The sequence below is a fragment of the Pundamilia nyererei genome, unplaced genomic scaffold (genome assembly GCF_000239375.1).
Source record: "Pundamilia nyererei isolate P.nyererei 1_Seehausen unplaced genomic scaffold, PunNye1.0 scaffold00001, whole genome shotgun sequence".
Classification (NCBI taxonomy): Eukaryota; Metazoa; Chordata; class Actinopteri; order Cichliformes; family Cichlidae; genus Pundamilia; species Pundamilia nyererei.
The window spans coordinates 7190029-7205667 of NW_005187402.1; the positions used below are offsets into that span (position 1 = coordinate 7190029).

The 15639-nt window shown below is 39.4% G+C and overlaps 2 protein-coding genes across 2 annotated transcripts; one reads left to right on the forward strand and one right to left on the reverse strand.

Annotated features, from left to right (window-relative positions):
• Positions 1-7936: 7936 nt before the first annotated feature.
• nek12 (NIMA-related kinase 12) lies at positions 7937-11384 on the reverse strand. Its single transcript, XM_005719620.1, has 2 exons — positions 10215-11384; positions 7937-8177 (listed from the first exon to the last, which is right to left on the reverse strand). Exons 1-2 carry the CDS (start codon positions 11308-11310, stop codon positions 7981-7983), a joined length of 1293 nt encoding a protein of 430 aa, XP_005719677.1. The 5' UTR covers positions 11311-11384; the 3' UTR covers positions 7937-7980.
• Positions 11385-11830: 446 nt separating this feature from the next.
• pin4 (protein (peptidylprolyl cis/trans isomerase) NIMA-interacting, 4 (parvulin)) lies at positions 11831-15622 on the forward strand. Its single transcript, XM_005719621.2, has 4 exons — positions 11831-12013; positions 12187-12254; positions 13303-13422; positions 14117-15622. Exons 1-4 carry the CDS (start codon positions 11977-11979, stop codon positions 14273-14275), a joined length of 384 nt encoding a protein of 127 aa, XP_005719678.1. The 5' UTR covers positions 11831-11976; the 3' UTR covers positions 14276-15622.
• The last annotated feature ends 17 nt before the right edge of the window (positions 15623-15639 follow it).

Genomic DNA, 15639 nt, shown 5'->3' on the forward strand with positions numbered 1-15639 from the left:
TCTGAACTCGCCACAATATATTAAGTAATCCAAAGTATTCAGAATACGTTACTGTCATTGAGTAACGTAACGGAATACGTTACAGAATACATTTTGGGGCATGTATTCTGTATTCTGTAATGGAATACATTTTAAAAGTAACCTTCCCAACACTGTTCACAGCCGCGTTTTGCATCGTTTCTTTCCACCATCTTCGCTTCCTACTCCACTTCTTCTTCTCCTTGCCTGGGGGCCACAGCCAATGCAGCTGGCATCCAACTTAGAGGTGCAGTGCTGCCCCCTAGAGCAGCGGTCCCCAACCTTTTTTGCGCCACGGACCGGTTTGTGCCCGACGATATTTTCACGGACCGGCCTTTAAGGTGTCGCGGATAAATAAACAAAAATAAAACTAGTACCGGTACCGAAAAAAATAAGATATATTCATAACACACGTGAAAAGACTCAGGAAAACCGAGTTAACAAAAAAAAAAAGATAACAAAATAACGCTAAAAACCGATAAAAACCCTGAAAACCATACATTTCACACCCGAGTGTCACTCTCGCAGCCCGGTAAGCATGCGTGGAGAGTGGTGGGCTGGCGTTGGTGTTGTGCGCATGCGCCGAGTCTGCGCAGAAACAATGGGTAGGATGTTTTTTCAGGTAGGGTGGATTCCCAGATTACCCCCCGGCCGTTCTGTGATTCTCCAGAATCCACAGATGCCCAGTCCGCGGCAGCTGCTGAGTGACTTGTGTTCTGCTCGTCAAATACATGTCATTGCAATGTTGACACTGTGCTAACTTGCATATGACAAATAAAACTGAACTGAACTGACCTTAATATTGCGTTATAGTGTAACATTATTATAAAGCGCTCCCTAATTTTAAACCTAATCTTAAAATTAAAGAGGGTGTCTTATGCCTGAATTTCAAATGGGGAGCAGAGAAGGGACCTGAAAGCTGAAAGCTCTGTCTCCCATTCTACTTTTAAATATACTAGGAACCACAAGTAAACCAGCAATCGGAGAGTGAAGCGCTCTGTTGCGGTGATGCAGTAAAATAGTAAAATAAGATATGACCTGAGATTAGAAGTGTTTGGCCCCTTTTATGTTTATATCCACTACCAGTCAAAAGAATTTGTACACACTCTGCATTCAGACAGCTATTAGATACAGCTGCTTGTATCAGTAAATTCAAAGCAGCTACACCGCCAATTTTAAGTCCTAAAAAAAGCCCAATAGGCGAGTTATTTAAAAAACAAAAAACAAAAAAAGGAAATCAACTCATCAAATCCTGGCATTATGAGGGGTTAAAATAGCAAGAAACCAGGTTGTAACATTGTTCATTTCACTGCTGAAACTTGACATTTTAATGGGGGAGTTACTTAGTTTTGGAGACACCTCAAGTCTACATTGGAGGAACTGAGTTCTGGCCTTTCTTTTCCACTTTTTCAGCTTTAACATTAAATATTGTGTTTAACTCATAGACTAGGATCTTTTGTTTCTTTGTTAACAATGGTAATATTAATAGTTGCGCGTGGAAATGTCAAATGAACTGTCCTCTCTTTGGATACTTTTTAAATAAAGTGAGTGTTTCCCTTGATAATTTTAGGTTTTGTTCAGCAAACCGTGCTTTAAAATGACACTTTTGTTAAGAATTTGCTCCTGTTTTTATTGCTTCCACATATCACATGGATACTAAGACAGATGTGGTCAGACTGTGATATACTATTAAAGTTGTAACTCAAAGCTATTTAATCATTTACATCATTGCATTGTATGTTTTCAGGTCAACTGAAAATTGACTGACATTTTTCAAGTTTCACTTCCTTGGGTAATTTAGTCTATATACTGTGACAGAGGCCACAAAGACCAGTTAAAATCTCATGCAAATGGTGTACTCACATGCATGTTGTGAAACATATTAATAGCTTATGAAGCATGCATGAATGATTGCATGATATGATACTGGACAGCACAAGTCCTGGCAAATTCATCTGAGAGCGGTTGTGGTTGAAAAGAAAGATAACAAAAGATATAATCAAAGAAGAAATCACGGTTTGAAGAATTCACATGGTCTAATTTCCAAAAAACATTTATCTACAAAATAAGCATCTTTCAAAAGTTACATGTCATATCTTTTTAGATCTTTGTACTGCCGCAGCCTGATATGACTCATTGCATCTAAGATGTGTGATGATGCCGCTGCAGCGTTTTGCACCTTTCATCATGGAAGTTAATGAGGCGCCTTTGTCTTAACACCATCAGTGAATTAACATTGAGATGACTGTGCAGGTGTCAGTGTGAGGAGCACTGAGGGGAACATAAGAGCTCTTTCTTTGCACAGGAGGGGAATCTTTATGCAGGGCAAATTAAAATCGGCACTCTTGGTTTACAATCAAAATTCCCAATTCCGCAGAATGTTGTTAACGGAAGCGGATTTAAGCATTGATAGTTAGGCACTCATAGATCTGATGAAACTCATGGCTGTCCTCTCAGAAGTGTTCTAATGTCGTTAATCCTAACAGTCGATCCTGAGATGATATTCACTGTATCATTCACCAGGCAGTTTCTTCTTTAACCTCCTAGGACCTGGCGTCCACATATGTGCACATCACATTTTGGGTTATTTAGACCAAAATAGTTTTAAACGAATACCCTTATATGTGGCTCTCATTTTTCTTAGAAACAAAAATCAGGTAAAAAAAAAAAAAAAAAGAAATCAGGTAATTCTTTGCTTTTACATTCATCAGGTCCCAATCAGCCCAAATATCAAAGAGAAATTAAAAACGCAAGCCATGAAAGAGTCCAGGTCTTAGGAGGTTAAAGCAGTATATTTAGAGTGAGGATGCGTTTCGAGATGTCTTTCAAAACCATGAAATGAAATACATAAATTGTTGGCTTTCGAGACTCATTGTTCCAATTCATAAACAAATTGTGTGTCAGTAGTGTGAGGAAAATAAAAGGTTTGTAGCAGGTTTTTTAACACTGACCCATGACTTCATTCATGATCTGTCTACCTGGTTCTCCCCTTTTTTTGTGGTGTGGAGTTTCAGAAAGGAAAATATTGCCAACGCTGCATTTGTGTGTACAGTATTTACTAATGGAACAATTCACTTGTGTCTGTCATCTCAGAGCGGGACCTTTATGTTGCGATGGCGAAGTTACTGTGGGTGAACTTGAGACTGCTGACTGCGAGCTCGGAAAACCTTGGTTAGCTCATGAAAAGATCGTGTGCTGATAAAAGGTGAATCTTTCCGTTGAGACAACATTCCACCTTGAATTTGGCACATTCAAAGCTCATTACACTTTCAGAAAGATGGCGGGGAAAACTCACTCTCTACCATCTTCTTGAAAATGTAACGAGATAGTGGTTAGTGAAATGAGTTAGTGGCAGTTAGCTTTACATTACCTGTCTGCTCTGTTACAGCAGGCCCAGCACCATCGATGACAGTGTGATCCGTATGATCTGAGCGCCTGGGCGTCTTCGTGATATCAAAAAAGGATTAGCTGTTGACGTGTTTATATAATAGGTCACCAAAGGGTCATTTTAAGATTGTGTTTGATATTCCTGGAATTTTAAAACTTGCTTTGATGACTGTTGCTTTGAGGAAAAACACAGAGGTGACAAATGCAATGTAAAAACGTACATGTTGAATGCTAATGCTATAATTGATTAATTATTGTGGCATGACAGTTGATTTGTCCCCTTATGATAAAATAACATCATAATAAGGCAGTTTTTTGTCCCTCATTTGTACTTGCAACAAAACTGAACCTGTCTGAAATAATCACAAATTGCAGGCTGCTATGACAATTCAGCTAATTCTTCTGTTCAATATATGGTTTGATCCACGAAAGATTGCAATAGTCATTCAAGGTTTCATGAGCTCTATCCATATCTATTTTCTGCTGCTTATCTGGGTCTGACTCATGAAGGCAGCTGACTGTGTATTTAGGCGTGTATCTGTACTTTTAACCCTGGCATGAGAGAAAATCCAAAATAAATTCAAAGTTGTTCACACAGTGCTTTTTTAAAGGTCACTAAATATATACGCTGTGTAATCATTCCAACCCGAAAAAAGAACAGTTCAAAGAAATTACTAAAATAAAATCCCTAAATTCCCATTACATTCACGCCTATGACAAGACAATCTAAACTTCTGACCCCAACTGTAATATTTCCAGCTTGTGCTGGGTTTGCCCTGATGCCTCCTCCTCCTGGTAGGAAATGTCAAGAATTCGTCACTTAGCTTAGGGCTCAAATGAACTTAATCAGAAGTTAATAGTTTATTTCTTAGACAATGACCGACTCTAAAGTATGAAACCCATTTGGACATCCTGCTTTGTAGTGTTTTACCAGACCTATACTGCAGTTGTCGTCAGCTGTCTGTCTGTCTTCAGTTTTGTCCTCAACAAATAAAAAGGTAATTTGCTCAGCTTGAATCAGATAATTGACTTGGCTACTGCAGAATAGTACATTTCTTTTCCTTCAACAACAAAAGGAGGTTGACCTCATTATCTGTCTAAAGATTTTTCTGGCTGTGACAAATCTGCCTGTCCTGTTTTTGAAGCTGATTGTGCTTTTTTTTGTGTTGAATCTTTCCATATTAATTTCTTAAATGATGATTCTTTTGGAGATTGTGATTCACTTCACTGGATGGTGAGAAGTGTTTTTTTCTTTCTTTACCATGGAAATGTGATCATCAGTCCCTGCTGTCTTCTTCAGACTTCCTTAGAAAGTACCGAATGATTGACTTGGCCACTCCTATTATTTTGGAGCTCACGTACAGTCTGTTTCACTTGCGTCGATACCGCAACTGCTTCCACATGCAAATACCAAACCAGCTTAATTGTTGAAGAAATCGTTTTAAAAAAACACACTATAATAATCCGACTGTGGAGAAATCAATTGTCTAAAAATTTGAATTATTCCACTCTTTCAGCCTACAGAAGAGGGGACTATGTATAAACATGGTGGTAACTCCTTAACAATTAAGGAGTTACAGACTGCTTTGAGCCGATATGAAACACCCAGTCATTACAGCACAGTTATGCCGAGATTTTCCTCTGCACAACTCTGTAGTGACAACTTAGTTGCATGCCTTCTGTTGTAGCCCATCTGCTTCCACCTTGATGGACACTACATAAACAGAAGACTGGGTGCCACTGCTTCTAGCTAAGAAAAGAAAACCGAGGTTACAGTTCACCCACAATCACCAGTGGTGAAAAGTAGACCATTGGAAAAATCCAACTTTCAGATGGTAGGATCCAAATTACGCGTAAACAACATGAAAGCATGGATCCATCCTGTCTTGTATCAATGGTTGAGGCTGGTGGTGGTAGTGTAATGGTGTGGGAGATGTTTTCTTGGCCCACTTTGAGCCCCTTACGGCTAATAATAATAATAATGGATTGGATTTATACAGCGCTTTTCAAGGCACCCAAAGCGCTTTACAATGCCACTATTCATTCACTCTCGCATTCACTCACTGGTGGCTAACTGAGCATCATTTAAACAAACTTCACACCTTGAATATTTGAGTTCAAATACCTGGGTTCAACTATTCAAAGGAACAAGAGAGGTAACGATGAGAATGCAGGTGGGATTGAATGGGTGGAGACGAGTCTTTGGGGTGATTTGTCATATAGGGGACAGCAAGTATGAAAGGGAAGGTTTACAAGATGGTAGTGACACCTGCTATTATGTCTGGAGACTGTTGCACAAACAAAAAAATGGAATTTGGTTGCAGAGTAGAAGGTATTTAGATTTTAATGATGAGTACACCAGTGGTACAGGTCCAGTTGAGCAGACTAGAGACAAAGTTAGAGATTTGAGACTGAGATGATTTGGACATGTGCAAAGGAGGGATAGTGGATATTTTTGACAAAGGTTGTTGAATATGGAGCTGCCAGGCAGGAGCAAAAAAACACTGAGAAAATCCATGTATCTAGTGAAGGAGGGCATGCAGAGGGTTGGTGTGACAGAAGAGAATGCTAAGGCTAGGATGAGATGGAGGCAGATAATCGACTGCGGCAACCTCTAAAGGGAGCAGCTGAAAGAAGAAGAAGCATACTTGAGTATTGTTACTGCTACTGTATGACCACAGTGTACCCATCGCCTGAAAGCTGCGTCCAGCAGATAATTTGCCATGTCACAAAGCTTAAATCGTCACAAACTGGTTTGTTAAATGTGACAATGAGTCCAGTGTACTCAAGTGGCCTTAACGGGCAACAGATGTCAATCCAGTTGAGTACCTTTGGGATGTGATGGAACGGGAATTTCACGCGATGCATGTCCAGTCATCAAATTTGCAACAGCTGAAGAATGCTGCACGAAGAATCACCCACTACTAGTGATGTGTACCTAATGAAGTGGCTAGTGAGCACATGACACCAGGTTGATGTAATAATGTTGCGCACACCTTAATAACACAAAATAACATGACTTTGAAAGCGTCAAATAAAGTGCGAGCATTATGAAGCTCCTTATTATGATTTTTTTTATATATCGAATCTTAGATATGCGGTTTCACTTTATTTTTTTTCTTTCTTAACAGACACGATCACAGGAAACACAGCGTTCAGTAGTGCCTGCTCGGTATAATGCTGAGACAATGAAGGAGGGTGTTGCTATGTGTGCGCTCTGCCAGTCAGCACTGGGCTTTCTGTTACTTTTTAATTTGAACGTTTGATTAAAACGTTCAAATTAAAAAGTAACAGAAAGCTGAATCAATGCCGTCCCAGATTACAGCTTTTACCCACAGCGAGCAAATGCTTTAGGTAGATCCTAGCTTTTCAGCAAATATAAACACCACACTTGCGTTGCCCTTTTTGCCACCAATTTTTCATGCTGCCATATTTGGCTCACACTTTGTTTTTCTTTTCGCTGCCAGTATGACTAAGCTACGAATGACATGTAAGATGAGTGAAGAGCATTTGCATGTAAACATCATTGCTTAAGCATTGTGACTGACAGGAAAAAGACGCCTTAAAATCTTCAAATAACGTAAATGGCGTGCGTCACAGGAGTTTGCGTGGATTCGGAGATGGAAAAAAAATACCTATAATATTTTTAATGTCAGTTACTGGTTTGCTGCATAGTCAGTTTTAGCAAAAACAATGAGCTCATTGAGTTGAACACAGAAAGATAAGGAGCTCTAACATTCACTGTGGGGCCTTTTGAATCCTGAATGCAATCAAGTTTAAAGTCGCGCACCGAGTGATGATAATAATGTTTCCTGGCAGGTCTTTCGTTATTTGCAGACCTTTGACTTCTAAGCAGTTTACCAATTATGTCTCTTTACAATTCCTGCAATATTTTCTGCGCTCATATGTTATCATGGTTAACTTTATGACCAGCATCGTGCACCACATACTTCCTCTGAACAAATGCGTGCCATATAATGAAGCAGAGGTTAAGAAATAGCTGGTAGAAAGGCCGTGTCATTTCACATATATTATGTAATAACACAAAAGACAAAGCATTGAAAGTAATAGGATAAAGACACAAATACACACACAGATAGAAACCTGATATTGGAAGTTGTGTATTAACGTTTAACATCCACTTCCAAATGTCCACTGCTGCTTTTGGAAAGCATTCAAAAGTCATTGCTGGTGTTTCATCCTCCATAAGAAAACAATATCAAACTGCATCTACAAAATGTATAAAATTGTAAAACTTCACCTTCACTTCTGTGGCCATAATGCATCACATTCATTCAGCATTTATCACACAGCTGAGCAGCCACAACGCAACTATTTGTTCTCTTTAGCCCCACCAAGTGTTTTGAACATCATCCAGCAATAAAAGGAACTTATTTATCCCAAAAGGGTCTCTTATGGAGGGGAAATGTGCTATAAGACCGCTGACAGGAGGCCTCGCGTCCTTTTCAAACTGAGGCGTATAAAGGTTTTATCAAGCCAGGCACTTTTAAAATAGGTTCAGCATCAAAGGTCCCGTTATTTAACACTGTTTTATTTTAACAATGCATTGTCTCTTTACCCCTTCTCCTTCAGCACTTTCAGTGTAATGGTCAAACCTCCAGCATCGCAGAGCTGAAACTCTTCCACCAGAGCTTCATCGTGTGGCTGCTGAGCAGCATCAGCGTGCACACAGTCTCCTTCATCATCGTCCTTGTCCTCAATTTCCTCAAAGTCATCTGGATAGTCAACTTGTTCTGAAGTGTCAGGGATCGCTGGGGAAAAAAAACAAGATTCAAGGGATGACACACGTTTGGTAAGTCGGTTTATTCTCAACAGACCTGATATAGGAGAGCTGTTAACATCTTTCACACATTGTTTTGATCACCAGTAGTGGATTGTTTCGTTTTCACACATCACAGATCAACAGAAGGTCCCACTGGAAAAGCAGGTTTTCCCTCAGTTTATCAGTTGATCATTCTGTTCATCTATCCCTTTAGCAGAGGAATCAGCTATTTAACACAATGTTGGTAAGTAGCTGAAAAAAGTCTAGCATGTTTCTCAGAACACATTGTAGTGTTTTCATTTCCCCCCAAACTGTCTACATTATTAATCCATCCATCCATCCATATTTTTCTTATCCCAGCTGTCACAAAGACCTTTTTGGTGCATGGCCACACTGCTAACCACTGTACCACCTCTGACATTATTAAGTTGGAACAGATAAGGGTAGACATGTTGCACTTTGATGCTGCTGCTGTAAAAGATCTGTAATAATAACTAAATAACTAAAAATGGAATTTCACATTTTTCTAGCCTTAAACAATAATCACTGTATTGTTTGGTAATTTCTGGGTTATTCCAATTTTACTATGCTGCTGTCATGAAACTACACACTGACTATTGATCCCTAAAGTGCCACCAGAAATTCTCAGATTTAAGAAGCTGAAACAGTTGAAGAAAAAATATTTTTGCTTGATAACACACACACTTCTACATAAATGTTACAAATGTGTTTTGACAGTGTTCAGACAATAACCATAGCCCCAGATAGTTATTACGTTAGGCTAATCAGTTCACTATAAGATCTAACAAAAAAAAAGTTTTGGATTTGATAGAAGTTGCTCAATGAACAATTAACAATATGTGACTGAAGTGATTCAGCTTTAAATCAAGAAATTTAGCCACAATATTACCATTTCCAAAGGCCCAAACTAACTTTAAATATAAGGTTTACTTTTAATACAGCCAATGAGTACATGAAGTCCATAACCTGTGAATATCATCATTGAGATGATAAGTGGGTTTATCTGCATTCAGCTTTGTCTTCATTAACTGAAAAGCTGCTCTACTGAGTTGAAATCAGGTGACTGAACTCTTGGGTTGCTTTTGCACTTTGCTTTGGTTTGATTTGATTTGAACACCTGCAGTTCATCCTGCTACTTCCATTAGCAGTCACAGCATCAATAAACCCCTGAGACCCGATTCCACCGGCGGCCACATGTGTCAATGCCATAACGCTGCCTCCGCCGTGCTTGACAGATGATGCGGTATGCTTTGGATCATGAGCTTTTTCTCTCCTTCTCCGTAATTGAGCCACAGATTCCTTTTACAGAATTGTGCAGACTCGTTTAGATGGTTTTTTTTTTTTTTGACAGACTCTAATCTGGCATTCCTGTCCTTTAGTGTAAAAGGTTTTCAGCTTGTTTTACACCTGCAGTGTTTCCATTTACAAAGCCATTTCTTAATTGTAGATTTTGGCAGTGACACACCTGCCCTCTCAAGAGTATTCTTAACGTCATTCAATGTTGTGAAGTAGTTTTTCTCAACCTCAGAAAGACCTGTGTGATCATCCACTTTAGTTTTCTTTGTGGTCTCTCAGGCTTTTTCTCATGCTGAGCTGGCCAGTACATTAATTCTTGTTAGGACAGTACTACATAACTGATCTGGCAATTCCCAATTTTTTGTTTATAGACATATTTTGGGTTTTTTCAACCTAATGACAGTCTATGAATCTTTTACGTCATTTATTTGTCATAGAATAACACAAAGCCTCACTGGGCTATTAAATTACTCATCGGTGAATTTTCCAGTTACTTTCAAGCCTTTGAAAATGGAAAACTGTTTATAAAAATGTTTCTAATTCCTAAAGAGTTAATGTTTTTTGTTAAACTCTGATTTAAACCTAAAGTTGGCCTGTCAGTCACATCATGATTGCTGGATATAAAATCCACTGTGGTGTTTTAATGTTTTTTTTTAAATGTCATATGCCCAATGTCTGAATACTTATGGACATTGGAGGGACGCATTACCAATGGACTCAGCAGAATTGCTCCTCATTGCCAACCCAGACTGTTTACTTTGTCCCTCCAGAGAAGACAAGCTTCCATCATCATCAAAATCCTCAGAATAGTGGGATTGGTTCTGTTCATCTTCCTCCTCTACATCTGCAGAGGAGAAACTGACATCCATACTTTGTTCTTTCTCTTCCCAAGAGTAGGACTGACTGGCGAAACAGGGTTGAAGTGTTGTGTTGATGTCTTCTTTTTTAAACACATTAATGTGAGCCACAGGCGTGGAGCAATCTGTCTGTGTGTCTTTGATAGATTGCAGGTGATCTCGCACATAGGCACTGCTAAGTATACAAGCAGCACTGGGCCTGTTGTCCGGATTGAGGTTGAGCATGCTCTGGATTAATGAGGAAATACTATCTGAGAACAAGTCAGGCACCGGGTGGTATTCTCCTTTGGTGATCTTATTGAACAGACTCAGGAGATTTGTGGCTGCAAAAGCAGGCCTGAGAGCACAGAGCTCATACAGGAGACAACCAAGAGCCCAGATGTCAGACTTGCAGCTGTACGGGATGTCCTGGCAAAGCTCGGGACTTAGGTAGCTGGGTGTCCCAACACATGTGGAAGCCATATCGGCTGTGTTAGTCATTATTCTGGATATGCCAAAATCCCCTAACTTTACCACACCTTGCTTTGTCAGCAGCACATTAGAGGGTTTGATGTCCCTGTGAAGTATTTTGGCTGTGTGTATGTAATTTACAGCCATAGCGACCTGGACAAACCAGCCCATCACAGTGTGCTCTGTGAAGAACTCCCCTGGCTTCCTCTCCTTTACTCTGTCATCCAAAGTCCCTCCATCGCAGTAGCTCATCACAATGTAAACGAACCCATCGTCGGAGTTCACAAAGGCCTCGCTGCATTTCACAACGTGAGGATGCACCAGCCTTTTGATAATTTCAGCTTCGTGGAGAATGGCCCTCTGCGTTTTTGCCCTCCTCGTGGTCTCCACCTTTATCCTCTTCACCGCGTACAGGCACTTCCGCTCTACGTGCCTCATGAGAAACACGTCTGCCGCTCCTCCGCTGCCCAACCGCAAGACCCTCTCGTACTTCTCCATATTTGTGTCATAGAAACAAAAACACGGAGGCAACACCCAAACTGCAGCCCGCACGTCACGAGCCGTTTGTGTTCATTACGTTTCCATAGTGACCCATGACGCTGTGAGAATGGGTATGGGGCCAGTCAGCAGCGTCGGGGTGTGAGAGTTACACATGCGAGTCCAAGCATTAGTGTGGTTTCTAAATGGACACACTGTTTTCTTTATTTAGCACCTGTTTCATTACCTCTGCCCTGCACAAACTTTTTAAAACCCCCTTTAATGTTAAAACTATTTAAACTGTGGTTCGACAATATGAATTTATTAATAAATCAAAATATTAAAGCTCGCTGTGCATGCGTGAGCCTTTATGTTGCCAGCAAAGGGGATAACATTGAGTGCCGTCGAATGACTGTAAAAAACAGTCATTGGTACTGTCTCATAAGAAAAGGAAGAAACATCTCATTAGCTTGTACATGAATGAACCGCGTTTATGGCTCTATACAGTAGATGGCGGTATATTGTGTCAAGAATCTTTGATCTACCAACGAGTGGCGAAAGAAGAAGAAGAGTTTGGGTTCTCTGCGCAGGTTTATGCGCATGCTAATCACAACATAGCAAGTGTTTGATCTGTAACTGTTATTTCTCATTGATTATTGTTGAGTTATAAGTGCACGTTAGCCTGAAATGCCACCAAAGGGAAAAGGGGGAAAGGGTGGTAAAGGTTAGTGTCCTATAACTTACTAACTGTATATGTATTCTATAATTAAAGTCAGCTAATAACTTTTCCATGTGATCCCAGAAGCGCCTTTATCACAACGGTTACTACTACAGTGCAGTTTTAATGGGTTTAACGGGTGCTGTGGTGTGTTCATCTGCCACCTTGTCACTATGTAGGAGCTGCTTCAGGGAGTGCAGACACCGACAAGAAAGAAAAAGGCCCAAAAGGAGGGACCGCTGTCAAGGTAACGTTACATTGAAGACAAAGCTTAACTGCAACATTAATGACAGATTTCATTCCCTTCCCAACAAAAATGTGACTTTTGGGGGAGTTGAAAGGAGAGCACAGATGAACGAGTCCATGTCGCGTGCAGTGTCCCGTACGATGCTATTTTAATAATCCAAACCTTCCTGCTTTAACAGAAATGTCTGAACAATTGTTGCCTTTTCTTGTCTTTTTAATAATTATCCTTTGCACAGTATATAATTCCCGCCTTATTTAGGTACATTCAGAGAGACTGTTGTTAAACGTTTTTGTTAAAAAAAAAAAAAAGGTTTTCTGTTAAAAAATATTCTGTGAAAAAGCACTTCATAAACTTAACTAAACATCAAAATTTAGTACCAATAATATCAAAATCTGAATCTTTTGATGTGGAGAAATCTCTGTGCACAAGGGCTGCGATCTTCGAGCCCTCAGGAGGCATAACGTTGAAAAAAAGGCTTGATTCTGTCATGGAAATGACTCCATCAGAAATCACTGGCTCTGTCATGCAAAGAAGTAGTCATGTGAACATGATCCAGAACTTCCCTCGCTCGCTTAAAATGGACCGAGGGAAAGTGGAAAACCGTTCTGGGTTGAGACGAATAGAAACATGAATATTTTTTTTATTTTTGGAAAACATGGATGCTGAACTAAAGACAAAGAGCGACCATCCAGCTTGTTATATCATCACTCGTCTCTAACACTAGCTTCTCTGATGGCTTGGGGGTACAACAGTGCACTCCTTGGGAGCTCGCACATCTGGAAAGGCACCATCAATGCTGAAAGGTATATACAGGTTTTTAGACCAAAGTGTGCTTCCATCTAGACAATGTGTTTTCGAGGGAAAGGCTTGTAAGAGAATGCTAAACTGCATACTACTGCAAACTGCAAAACATTTAACACATTGTGAAATGAAAAATAAAAAAGACTCAGGGCTATCGGGCAGCTAGAATCATATATCAGACAAGAGTGGGACAACATTTCTCTCCCACAAGTCAAGCAGAATCATCTGTTTTTGTTTTTTTCCGCAGGTCCGGCATATCCTGTGTGAAAAACATGGAAAATGCATGGAAGCAATGGAGAAACTGAAGGCTGGAGTTCGTTTCAGTGAAGTAGCTACACAGTATAGTGAAGACAAAGCCAGACAAGGAGTAAGCGCTTGCACTCATAATCAGATGTGCGGTGTTAGTTTCCCTTTATTGACAGTCTCAGTTTGTTTATAATGTTTAACTGAAATCATCCCAGTCAGAAGTAACGTAACCATGGAAAATTTGTCATATGATTCCTTAGTTATCATATTACGCAGTACGTGGCTTAGATGAGGTCATTGTTGAGAGTTTTTCTTGGCTCTGGCAGAAATCTATCCATTTCAGTCCTTTCTCTTAACCATTTGATAATTGACATTTGGATTATATTAGAGCAAACGAAATCCAAACTAATAGAAATGTTTACAGATTGCTTTATTACACTGCTGTTTATCTTTCTGTGTGTCACAAAGTCCTGTGAGGGAAAACCTGACTGTTTCATAGGATGTGCAATGTTTAGCATCACAGATAATGAGTTTCAATGGCTGACCATCCCACTACAACATCTACACTGATGTATTTTGAGCTGCTGGGAATCTCCAGTCCAGATTAGGCTATTACTCAGGTCACCACAGAAATATGTGAAGAGTTGCTGCAAACAAGCATTTGCTTCACACCCCTTTAAAAAAAAATGTTTATTTTTGTTTGTCAAAATATCAGTTTGCCTCTTCAGTACAGCATCAGCATGGTCCTTATTTACACATTTCCCCAGATGCATATCATGTGATCTCTTCATGACTTTTATGCTTGTTTGTCACAGGGTGATCTGGGGTGGATGACGCGAGGATCGATGGTCGGACCTTTCCAGGATGCAGCATTCGCCCTCCCTGTCAGCTCCATGGATAAACCAGTCTACACAGACCCTCCTGTCAAGACAAAATTTGGGTACCACATCATTATGATAGAGGGGAAAAAGTAACTCGGGCCAGTTCAACACTTGAAATCAAGACATGTAAATTCCCCAATGTGCTATATTCCTAAACTTCTGATGATTTTCTTATATTTTTCAAAACACATGAGAATAAAAAAACATTGATGTAGAATTCTGTCAGATTTGTCTGTGATAAATGTGCTTGCCATACTGAAAATTTAACTTGAGGGAGAAGATATGCATTTATGTAATAAAGAAGTTTACTGGTATGACTGAGAGGGTATAACAAGACTGCTAGAAGTTAGACTCATTATTGAAAAAGATCTAATGCCTTATTATCTTTTAGAAAAGGGGATTTATTTTTCTTTAACGTAACGTCTTTTAATTCTTCGCTTCCATAAATTAAATTACCATAGTAAAAAAGGAAATTCTTCAGGGGTGTGAATATTGGATGATTGAGTGTTAATGTAGGAGTTTCTAGTATTGTGTATCCCGAAGAAGAGTTTCATTATAGAGAACATTTTAATTATAGAGAACGTCACATGAATTATAAATCATCAGAATTGTGTAAAAATGTATAAAAGATGCATGCTAAAACACGAACCCTTGAAGCAGAGTTATGTACTGCACATCAGTAGTATATATGGATGGACACTCTGGTAGACTCCCACCTTATCATCAAGAATTGGACTGCATGCTAAATCTCAAGTGAACAGACTGTAAATATATGATATACAGTCCAGGGCGTTTCTTGGCTCAAAACAGGCTGTAAATTTTCTTGGGTTTTTCAGAAGGGTAGCGGGCAGAGGTTCACCAATCTTCAAAAGACTTGAAAAGAAAAATTGTAAAGACTTTGAATATTTTATCATCTGCCGTGCATAATAAGGTCTTAAAAATCAAAGAATCTGGAAAATTTTTGTGCAAAGAACAAGGTCCATTATCTTTAAGCTCTGCATCGACACTACATTATAAACAAGCATGATCATTAGATGGAAATCACTGCATGACCTCAAGAACACTTTCAGAAATCACTGTCTCTGAACACAGTTCCCTGTGCCATGCACAAAAGAAGGTTAAAGCTCAATCATTCAAAGAAGAAGCATATGTGAACATGATCCAGAGACAGCACATTCTTCATTGTGCCAAATTACATTTTAAATGGCAAAGCAGAAAGGTGTTGTGTGATTAATTGAAATTTCAAGTTTCTTTTGGAAAACATGGATCCGGCGTCCTCCAGACTAAGGAGAAGAGTGACCATCTGACTTGTTATTGTGCATTAGTGTATATGGAATTGGCTAAGTTATTACTGTACTGCACATCAGTGGTGTATGTTGATGAAGAAGTCAGTGGATTTTAGTATTTTATAAACAAATAAATGGAATAAAGCTTGAGTAAATGAACATTTTTGTACT

Bases quoted from the DNA above. Each gene is read 5' to 3' on its own strand.
- nek12 (XM_005719620.1), bottom strand. From the start codon at position 11,310: ATGGAGAAGTACGAGAGGGTCTTGCGGTTGGGCAGCGGAGGAGCGGCA. The intron at 8,178-10,214 runs GTAATGCGTCCC...TTTTTTCCCCAG, and splicing joins CAATTCTGCTGAGTCCATTG to CGATCCCTGACACTTCAGAA.
- pin4 (XM_005719621.2), top strand. From the start codon at position 11,977: ATGCCACCAAAGGGAAAAGGGGGAAAGGGTGGTAAAG. The intron at 12,255-13,302 runs GTAACGTTACAT...TTTTTTCCGCAG, and splicing joins AAGGAGGGACCGCTGTCAAG to GTCCGGCATATCCTGTGTGA. The intron at 13,423-14,116 runs GTAAGCGCTTGC...TGTTTGTCACAG, and splicing joins AAGACAAAGCCAGACAAGGA to GGTGATCTGGGGTGGATGAC.